Source organism: Opisthorchis viverrini (genome assembly GCF_000715545.1).
Source record: "Opisthorchis viverrini unplaced genomic scaffold opera_v5_161, whole genome shotgun sequence".
NCBI classification, from domain to species: Eukaryota; Metazoa; Platyhelminthes; class Trematoda; order Opisthorchiida; family Opisthorchiidae; genus Opisthorchis; species Opisthorchis viverrini.
The window spans coordinates 947027-958719 of NW_008751815.1; the positions used below are offsets into that span (position 1 = coordinate 947027).

General features: G+C 42.3%; 1 protein-coding gene across 1 annotated transcript in view; it reads left to right on the forward strand.

Moving 5' to 3' along the window:
• The window catches only part of T265_07127 (hypothetical protein), a gene marked incomplete at both ends in the record, with an annotated part of 36999 nt that overhangs the window by 20659 nt on the left and 4647 nt on the right, over positions 1-11693 (forward strand). Inside the window, 3 exons of the mRNA XM_009172570.1 lie at positions 1477-1744; positions 6034-6553; positions 9752-9869. Coding sequence (XP_009170834.1) covers positions 1477-1744; positions 6034-6553; positions 9752-9869 — 906 coding nt within the window. The remainder of the gene's footprint in view (positions 1-1476; positions 1745-6033; positions 6554-9751; positions 9870-11693) is intronic.

Below are 11693 nucleotides of genomic sequence, written 5' to 3' on the forward strand. Positions count from 1 at the left end.
TGATACCGGTCATTGTATGAGTGTGGCGCAGTGTGCAAACATCATGTTCCATTTTCTGTCTGGAACTTGGCAAGGAGGAAGCACTGGCATCAAAATCAAGTCTAATTTAACTTCTCAGTTGTGCGTATTCTCGAGAATATCCGGCTCTTTTATTTCACTGTCTGACGCCTGACGAGAATACCCCATTATTAGTGCACCGTCACTGTTGTATCTTGCGGTGGCGGTGCCGTCTATGGGTTACGCCTGCACTGAGCCTGCCAGACTGCGCGATAGGGAGAAGACAGACAACTGGGGACACGGCTGTATTGTCAGGACAAAACATACAGAGCGTCTGCGTAAATATATAGGATGACTAATTGGCCAAATGTGGTCGTTCACTTGTTCGTTCCGTACAGCCAATGGTGATGTTCCGGTCGTGAACATTCTCAGGCCCACAACGCTGGTCGTGTGTTGCTAAGACGTGTTTGGTGGGAGCCGCCAACTCACCTACTTTCCGGACGTGTCGAACCGATGTTGACCTTGGGGATGCGTCACTCTCTGCACATGTGCCTTTTCTTCTGTCTGAGCGCGCCCTGAGAGTCACGTTCACCAGAACACTCCACGTGAAAAGCCAAACACGTCCGAATTTAAGTAGTGTGTCTTCCTGACGTTGTTCCTATAATCCAAATTCTTGATTCGTTGCCAACTCCACGATTTTATTCTTTCTGCAGTCGTTTTAATCACCAACTTACGACACCAAACCAAGTTGACCAAACCAAGCTGCGTCCATTTTCGGCGGGAAATATGAAGTGCCCAAACAATTCACATCGTTATTGCATAAAATCGAATCAGTAGGCATAGATAGGATTTCGATCAAAGTTGAACATGGGACCAAGTGTATACATTTAAGGTCATATAGATACCTGACTAAGCTCAGAAAGAGCTTGCCCAGCTGAACTGTATCACCGTATCGCATTTTTGTACAGTCTGGATCTATTGGGAGTGTTTTGATGGAAATCAAAACGAATACACAAAGTTTGCAGAGACTAGTTTCATTTTTCCTCATATTTAGACTCATGTCGGTAGCTGCCAAATTTCCTTTCGGTTTTTTTTCAATTTGAGGTCACTCGCAGGGGATTGAACATACATGTTTTATCAAATGTCACAAACCCATACAAACCCATGAGAGCCTGAGTGAGATAGGACATTCTGCTTAAATCGGACGGAACTTACTAAATCAGATTGTACCCTCGACACCTGCTCACTGCAAACGACTCAAGCATGGGGAAAATATCCGTTGTTTATTTTGGCTACGGCTACGTTTACAATTTAAGTGTGGTAGTCACCCTCCGAAAGTCTTGATTGATTTGAACATACCTTTTTCGCCCGGGGAAAGCAAGTCGCTTGAAGGCGAATTTGCACACGTGACAAATTCATCCATTATGATGTTTTCGATGACGGCAAACTCGAAACGACTCGTATTTCTTAACTTTGCAGATCAACGGCAGATTTGATCTTGCTCAGTATTTGTCCCAGCTCATCAACCTCTGGGATGCGTTCAATGAATACACGGTTGTACCAGTGGAACAGTTGATGCAACAAGCATGGATCGATACGAAGATCTACACAGACCTCATAGTCTACTTAATCACAGTCGGTGGGTTTGTAGCCCTGATCGTCTATCTACTCGTCATCTTGATCCTTCTTGTCTGCCTGGGGCTTTCTTTGAATGACACGTTCGCACGCCGGCTTCTTTCTATCCAAGGTGAGAATAACCTACTTTGGTATTACTTTCGAGTAAACAAAACTGGCATGCCCACCACTTCTTCAGAATGCCGAATTCCGTGAACAATACCAATCAATCAATCAATCAATCAATCAATCAATCAATCAATCAATCAATCAATCAATCAATCAATCAATCAATCAATCAATCAATCAATCAATCAATCAATCAATCAATCAATCAATCAATCAATCAATCAATCAATCAATCAATCAATCAATCAATCAATCAATCAATCAATCAATCAATCAATCAATCAATCAATCAATCAATCAATCAATCAATCAATCAATCAATCAATCAATCAATCAATCAATCAATCAATCAATCAATCAATCAATCAATCAATCAATCAATCAATCAATCAATCAATCAATCAATCAATCAATCAATCAATCAATCAATCAATCAATCAATCAATCAATCAATCAATCAATCAATCAATCAATCAATCAATCAATCAATCAATCAATCAATCAATCAATCAATCAATCAATCAATCAATCAATCAATCAATCAATCAACAATCCAATCAATCAATCAATCAATCAATCAATCAATCAATCAATCAATCAATCAATCAATCAATCAATCAATCAATCAATCAATAATCAATCAATCAATCAATCAAACCAAGAAACAATTATTCAATCAATCGATCGATCGATCGATCAACCCACCAATGAATCAATAAACACTTCGGGTGAAAAATGTAATCATGTCCTGAGAATCTGCTCAAAGGGAATTGAGTCAGAATCGGCAGCTTGGAGTTGTAACGTAATTAGGCACCAATAAATGCCTGTTTTACCAGAATGACAACGATTACAGAAGTTATGTGCACCTGATGAAAATAAGAACAATTCAAGAAGGGAATAAGCCAAAAAGTGACTTCTTTGAGGACAACTTTTCAGAGTTTCTGAGTGGCGTTCCGGACGCTGGACGTGTCTTCTCTGGAGTAGGGCCACCACACGTGTCCCGTAGTTTTCCGTAGAGTTTTGTGGAGATTGATTGAACACCAACGAAGCTTGGTTAGCACAGATGGAGCAACTCCAACACCAAGATAAACGTCGCATGTCGCACTGAGTTGAAGGTGAGTTTCACAACGGATATTTCAAAGAGCGTGTTATTTTATCGGAAAAAAGGCATAAAACAAGAACTACAGAGGGCGCCTGTGAAGTTGGCTGTCTGATTCAACATCTTCTCATTTGTTTAACAGTCATTCTTGCTTCCTTTGCTATCGCAATTACTCTAGCGGGTCAGCTTCACACGTGGAGGAAGTCGGGGAAGAGCATCACAACTATTACGGCTGGGAACCAACCATCCAAACTTTGGAAATAAGTGAATTCGATAACCGGCAGTATGGTCTGTACTACTCCGTAGAATAGACAAGAACTAATGAGCACATTTGAAGAACCAATTACGCCTGAAGGGTATCTTATTTGCCCAACGCCTTTTAAGACAAAAAGCAACTCTACCGAGTGGGTCGGCCTATCATATAATCCCACAGATGAGTGAAACATGCTAGAAAAGTCCATTAGACTGATTGTGAGTACATAAATAGTCCCTTGTTATCTAGAAGACTGTTGTCGAGGACAATGACAGTGAGTCCCACTTAAATAGAATTTCATTCGCGGGCCCCCGAAATGGGGTAACCTTCTTACTGTATGCCACAAAAACTCTTTGGGTCGTTTCGTGATGAAAGACAGAGACAACCATTAGCAGTCACTCAAACAAACTACACGGAGGTCAGCCGTCCCTAATAACCGAACACCACATCATTTGGGCTGATGTCACGTGCAGAACACGAACCAGACGAAGGCGCGCTGTGATTGATCAGAATGCCAGCCAATCCGGATCGAACATCTTTGACTGGACGTTTCTCGTCCCGCCACGGGGATTCTAGCACGACCTTGTGGAACACTCTGTGATTACCCCGTAAAAACATAAAGGGCTGTGTAGAGCTACCGTGCCTTTTGACACACCATAGTGGGCGGAACAGGAATCCGAGAGCCCGATACAGAGTTGCACTACCGTTCAGCAAGTCACAACACAAACACACTAAAATTTTTACCAGTCGATTTCAAAATGAGATAGCATCATCCACATATTGATGTTGGACAGTGAGCAAAAAGCTACTTGTCGATGCAGGTCCTCAGTTACTCTCTACAAAGGCTTCTACAGGCATCAACATAAAATAAAATGCACTAATGTTAGACCATAAAGTTTAGATTCTTAAAAAAAAGTGGAACGAAATTCCCGTGGAATTGTCATTAGAATCTAATAAACCAGCCGTGATCAGTCGTAATGTAGGTGCAAAGAGAGGTCCCTCATAGAATTCACTTCAAAGTCCTTGAGTGCCGTTCATCAGATGCAACCCTTCCCCTTGTTTTTCATCTGCAATAGTCGGTGCGCGGCATTTCTGAATGACCGATTAACTGCCAAGCTGCCAATCATGTTCCTCACATTGGACGAACGCAACAAGTCACAGGGAAGCTCTTCCAAGGTGGGATAATTTGGCGCCTTTTGTAGAACTCTTGAAACAATCGGAAACTTTATTTCTAAAGGTGTCCAAGAAAATCCAGGTGGATTCTTTCTTGTCCAAAGCAGAACGAAAACAGAGACAATAGAATATATCGCTGTCAATTTGTCGAAATATGCGTGAAAGGAAGAAGGCCTTCGCTGAGGAGTTATTAGAAAATGACAACTGAACGGTTACAGACTATTGGACAGGGAAGCAAAACTCTCATATGCAACTTGTTTACAAAATCTACATATCCATCCTCTCTTTGAACGCGTCTTCCCGAACTTTCCTGGATATTCATTGACTGTTGCTCAAATCCAAGCAAATGCTACAAAGCGACTCCACAAATTCCGCAAAATATCCCACTTTTCAAGAGACACAAAGCAAATTTAGGAGAAGACATACTACTAGCATGCATCCCCCATCAGTAGTATCACGGTTACATGGGTAGCTCGGGTGTGTTTACTGGTGGTAGATCAGATGGCAGAAAATATCGCTCTTCCAGACAGTATTCAGGGATATAATCATTGTGGTCAGCTGATACGTTTCAGATGTTATAAACGTATCATCACGAGACATTTAGGTCGTTTATCCATTTCAGTGAGTAAATTCTTCGTGTTCACGTCCAATACGCCGTTGGGTTGCGACACTTGTTTTTCAGATAGATTCCATAGATTCCTTTATGTCGATCCTGATTTCACTCCTTTTGCCTTGGGGAAGTGGGACTAAAAATCGTTTATCTCCAAATGGTTTTCGGGTGGTTGATCATCCCCATTACTATGCTGAAACGTTCTGAAGTAAAAATCGATATCTAGCTTGATGGCATCCAATCCAGCCTCATAGGCTTGGTTTCCAGAGCGCCGTGATCAGATGCTGTTACGTCATAAAGGATAGCCAGTGTTACTGACCAATTCGATTTGATGACGCTCACAAAAACGGATAAAAAAGTACATCTTCCGTCTAGATAGGACACATTCGTGAGGCCTAGGATCCTGTAACGTACGTCACATATGCGGAAACCAGGGAATTCAAAGCGGAGCAAAGCCACCGATACCTTTGTTTGACCTTCGATCAATTTGGGTAATGTCTTCATAAATGGGTGCTTTAGTTGGTCATTCAATAAGGAAGTTATTCTGACATTTTGGCTCGACTTTCGTGGATATACCTTCCAAAATTCCTGTGAACCATTCGGGCGACTCAACAGGTATTCGGTTGAGTCTTCCATTAATTCCACACTAGTGTGAACATAAGAGTAATCGGAAAATTTCTGATAATTTGGGTTCAAGTAGGACGTAAGATTCACAGAAACTTGAGAATCCAGCCCATATGATGAACAAAAATTGGGAGAAACCGCCCCTGCGCTGCCGAAGAATTTCCAGCGACTTTCTAAGTAGGTTCCTTCAGCAAAATTCCAGGCAATATGGTATGAATGTGAATATTCTCCAGACGAAGTCCCGTTTTCTATTATTGGTTACGATTACCATCCAATCAAAAGGTTCGCTTGGTGGGCCCGAAGTGTGAAATTCTAATGCTAATGTAGTTCGAAGGCATTTCATCGGTGGTAACGGTTAAACGCTTGTTGTTCACGAACACGCTTCATACTAGCTTCGGCAACATCTGGACAATACCTTGGTGCACGTTATCAACAGTAAACTTCACGTGTCCATATTTTTCACATGAAAATTACAGTGTCACAGTATACTCCAACCAAACATCCCTTTGATTCACTTCACTTCTCCTTTATCAGAGCTACTGTTGATCAACGGCACCGAACATCTACGAGTCAGTGCAATAGTGAAAAGCAAACCGATTTTTGGCGACAGAATCCCATTGGAGAAGTTCACCAGAGCCAAAGTCCACCTGCACGGTCTGTGCGTCAATTTGGGGATATTCGGCATGATATGCTCTCTCACGGTACTGATCTGCTTGGTCCTCATTCCTCCCCTGGCGTTAACCAACACCGAAGTTTGTTACAACCTGCAAGGAGAAACTGGCGTGGCGTTGACCAATCGTGTGGCGCAGCTGGTTTTTGAATACGAATGGCCAATATTTCTGAAAGATGGAAAGTTGCCCTCGTTGGTAGCCAGTATGCTTGTGGTCTCTGCACCCACCAACGTGCTCAGTGTGGTCGCTACAGACTGCAACCCAGCGCTTCCGGGAAGTTTGTCCACGGGACTTTTGGGAAAACTGGGTTACAAAGATATCTTAAATTTTACAGTGGTTCTTGAAGGAGATGAAGTCAAAAAGACGATAAGAAGTGCGGAAAAGTGAGTAAAAGCGTGCTTTATTTGTGCTTTTTTCGTCACGTGATATATATATTTCAGTGATGGTCGATCAAAAGGTCATTGATCCTTTCGCCGAGCTTGACAATTAGCTTGAAAAATTTCCCTCCTTAGTTGAGGTGACATCGTCAGTGCGTAGTTGATTGGGTGCTTCCTCCGTGTCTGACTGCGATTATATAGTTTCTGAAGAGTATCTAACATCCTGTTATTCGATTGGTTAGTTAGCATACACCTTTCTTGTAGTATTATTGGGACGATTATGATTTGCGCTGCGTTGTGGTCTGTGTGACTCGTATTCCATTGGTTGATCGGATGGCCGCTTTGGAGTGTTCTTTACAGAGCTAACTGACATACATTCTGCAAAACCGTACTACTGTAAACATCTTTATATACGTGTTTATTTGGAAGTCCATTCGCCCTTCACCCGTGAAATAGATTGCTTCGTCTGAAAGAGTCAAAGTTCTGATCATCTCATCAACGAATTCAGGAAATGTTTTGAAAAAATCATCGAATAACGGCAGCGGGTACTTTGAACTGGACCCCCGCGTTCACAGGAGTTCTTCTGAAACTGGAGTATTCATACGCAGTCAAATATATTCCACGCGTTCCAACGTCTCTTAGCTGTATCATTGTAACTCCATTTGGATACTAGTGCTGGCCCCAGGTAGGATTATCTACTGTCCAACTGTTGGTCCAAGGTCAATCTCATTGTATAATCCCTGAAGGGTTCATAATCGATTATCACATTCATGGAAAATAGATGTCGACCTTTACACACCTGTTTCCTGCAAGTGTTGCCCGGTTAAGTGAGTTCCCTTAGGCTCTCACGGTAGCTGTTTTTCGGTGCAGCCAGCCACACGGGAACAAGGTGTAGAAAGGGACTCACATGTGGGTGAAAAGAATGCAGGATTAGCTGTTACCAACCCCTCCTTTACAGTGGAACTCTTCACGCTCAAATCACCGTCGTTTAGACAGTTCGGCTAGAACAACGACCCAAGTGCCGACCTGATTGTGTCGATCGACTGACTGGCATGTTGTGATTTCCAAGTCAGACGGACGGTTCGAATCTGCACAATTTTGTGTTGGTTGTGGGATTCGCAGAATCCACTCTCATTTCACCGTAATTCGAACAGTCGTCTTCCTGTTCAGATATCTTTATTCTGTTGACTCCATACCAGAGGGCTGAAGAACTGGATTCGAGTTTCGCCCGTGTGAGACCTCGTCTGCAGTACTTTGGCCGCCCTGGGGTTCGAACTCCAGACAGCCGAAATACGACAGGAGGATGTTATAAATACTCTATGTGAATTGTCACGTGCGAACATTCGATCGTGTTCATGTTTGATCGGTGCAACTGGGCTCTTGCTGTCACTGGTGTTCCCACGTTTGATGTGTTTTTATGGTAGAAATTTGGGCATCAACTCTGATTGAGGTGATTCCTGATACGGATGAACTGTGGCTACTCCATTCACAGAGTTGTAGTAGTTCGGTCGAAAATAGATGAGGTCCTTTGAAACACATCGGTGTTTTGTCTCTCTTCCATAGACGTGTAAGGGAGAATATGATGTCTGTCGGTTCCATATTTCCTAAGCTAGCTTTAGGTGAGAATACAGGGTTGGTCTACTAGTAAAATCGGCGAGACGATCTCCATGAAAATAAATAAATCGTGCAGCTTAAGCACCCATTCGGTGCCTAGCTGCCATGCCACCCGAAGGTTGCACGAGGGATGGGATACTTCCAAGCTGCCTAACCCTAGACAGGGGAAGTCGAGAGGCTGAGGTCGGGTTCGAACCACGGATCTTCCGGCCAGTAAATTCGCGCTCTAACCACTTGGGCCATCCCGCTCCGATCCCCGGGTTAGTTGTCTCTCAATTCATAGTCTAAAAAATATATTTCAGTCGCAATCTTAGGCTATGTAGAATAAATGGTTTCTCGCGTGCGCCTAGTTTGTACATGAAATCAATGATCTCCAATTTAACACAAGTTTGCGCTACGTTTCATCTTTCTACGAAGCAAAAGGCATGCACTGGAGTTCTCGTCTTGTAAATGAAGCCAATCTATTCTGAAAAGCCTAGAAGCATTATAAAACTGTCTCATCCTTACTGGGGATCTTCAGTAGTGTGCATCCCGTGATACTCAAAGGGAGTTTCTAACCCGTGACCTCCCGGCATTAAGCTTCGCCACTGTAGTCATCGTCCTCGAGTAGCTCGTGATCATTTTGATTAACTCGTTCATAGACTTGTTCATCACTCACGGGATCTACATCACGTGATTTGACTGGTTTCTCGAGTGGCAATTTCTCGGACGGAAGTCGCTATCATTTTGTGAAATAATTTTTTTACAAGCTACTTATAGATAACCAAATTAATGCTTTGTGACTGACGGTCTACTTTACCCGAGCCATTCATACTAATGAATGCCTTTCAGTAACACGCTCCAAGAATTTCTGTCAAATTCTTTGTGAGAAGAATCTGATATCGTGGAAACTCCAATTGATTTGACAAAACCAGTTTTATGATTTAGATACAATCGGAGAACAGGCCTTTCTGAATAAACGATAGAACTGAACCTATGAAAGCGTTTTGATTTAATAAGGGGATATTGAAAATCAGCCAAGTTTTGGAATACATGACCAAACAATATTTAGCAGTGCTTGCAGGAGTTGTTCTAGATCGCAATGAAACTCGGAAAAGGTTTTGAGAGATCACAAAACCCGCAGTAATACTCTTCTGGTAAGATTTTCTCCAAACGTTATCACGTCTCGTTATAAAAGTGGAAAAACTTTACAACAAAGTTCAGGGCACCCTTTAGTGGTACAGGAATAGTCAACTGAGATTTGCTTGTTCGATCCCGGAGAATCCTGCCCGACAGAGCAGTACATCCGGTGAATGATCGGGCATGCTTTGAAGGCATTTCAAGAGGACACATTTGGAAGACATCGAATAAAAAGGGAAGAATGTGACCATATATTAGAAGCGAAAGAGAGTTTCCAGTATCCAGGTTTTTGAACCGAGGGAAACCAAAGTACAAACCGGTGCACAAACTACTATTCTTCTGTTATTTCTCTACATCTCACAATTGGTCCTTCCAACTACTAAATGCCGTTAGTCTCCCAGTCATTATGTGTATCAGTGACCACACTTCATGTTTGTCGTCTGAAAGGAAACTTTCCACATTTTCTCACAGAGAACTCGTCGACAGAATTAAAAGGATAGACTTCAACTCCTTACTGCCGGACAATCTGGGTCAATTCGCCGGTTTACTACAAAATATCACGCAGTACTTGGATAATGTTGACTACAAGGTAGGTACCAGTTTACTGTTTTGCAGACGTTACAAATATAGTCACAGAGGTCGGGTATTTTTTCACCTGTAAATAATTCCATACTAATCAAACTTGATAAGTGATCAGGTGGCTAATGATGTGTTCTCGGAGCTCGGCAAACGATTTGCAAAAGTTTTCGGTCAACATTCGAGGAAACATCTCCAGTGGTGGGTGGATTGTGCCTCTCTTCGTGCTTGCGATTATATAGTTCACAAGCAACATTTTTCGTGCTGTAACCCGAGTGGCCATTGATAATCATCGCACTTGGGTTCTGACTGGCCCGGTCATAATCTGTGTTGCGTTGTGATTTTCATTTCTTGCTTTCTAAGGCCACACCACTGTTGAAATTGCCGTCCATTATTCTACCTTCTGGTTGGTCCATTCGTGATCTGTATTGTGTCGTGTTCAGATTCCTTGTTGTGTGATTGGTTGAAGGTTTACGTTCTATTTTGAGGGTGCAGACTGAATAACCGTCAAAGGATTACCTACTTTTTTTATCCACTGGCTGAGTGTCGATTTTGGGCGTGCCTAAACTCATTTCAACTTGAAGACTGATCAGACTGACAGCTATGTGTTTAATAGAAAATAAGTGAAACGAATAAAACAGCGAATCACAAAATGTGCCGTTATTAAAATGACATTTTTCCAGAAAGCGACATAGGAAATCTGTCGCGTTGTTATTAGGAACTATGTCAAAAATCAATGTCGCTAAAAATCGGGCATTTTCCTCGACTTTGATTCTTCTGGCTGCGGAATGAGTTGGTTTTTAGTCCACCCTAATCATGAACTCCACAATTTTGTGCAACGTAATATGTCACGTAATGTCTGCTTCGTTCTTTTATGAATCAAGTATTCAGACCAGCACAGACGCGCCAATTTAGTTAAGGAGAACCGATCCATTATTCTTACGTTACCAATTACTTATAGACGACTCCGGAATTATTTAATTCCACATTCAGTTCACTCTCGTTTGAACGGTCCTCTCACTGACCTGGGACAAGTTTTCTGGCGATCCCACAACAAAAACCGGAATCAGCGAACTCGAGTCTCCTTCGAAGACGATGCATCATGTTTTGCAGTGCCGGGTCCTGAATTCCGGACGTCTAAAGTGCTGTACCACTACTCTATCTGTGCACGTGAATCCACTTGAGTTCGATGACTGAACACGTGAACGTGGTAATGCGTGTTGAATATGTGGGCTCACCAGAACAAACTGGGCCGGATAAGAAGGTGACCGTTCAAACGAGACTGATGTGAATGCCGGTTCTTGCTGATTAGTTTGCCACCGTGCGCCGCGGCAATCCGAAAAGGTGCTCGTAAGAATGAGTTTAGAGAAAACAGTCCGGTTTAGATCCTCCTTAACCCAATAGTTTGATTGGGCAGGTCGACCCATCACGTCAACGATAGTCATAACTGAGAGGTCTCCCATCTAACGACACAACGCTCACGTTCAGATATGAAAATTTAGCTTCATACAGTTGACCTTTGTTGAATAAAAGGTAACGACCTTTCTCAAACGTTGGTTAGTTTTCCAAGGTTAGCCAAGTTGATTACCACGCCTTGATTTTAAGCCTTTCTGAGTGGAAATCACCATTGTTAGAAGCACACATTATATGTGAACACATCTATCAGGATTGTTGAATAAACGCTTATATTTTATCTCTAGAAAAATAACTCTGCTGCGCTTTCTGTAGTTAAAAAACTTGTGCTAATAACGTTGACCTTCTAAGGGTCACGTCCCAAGTTGTTGGAGCAGTCAAATTATACATGTATGCATAATATATATATATATATATATATATA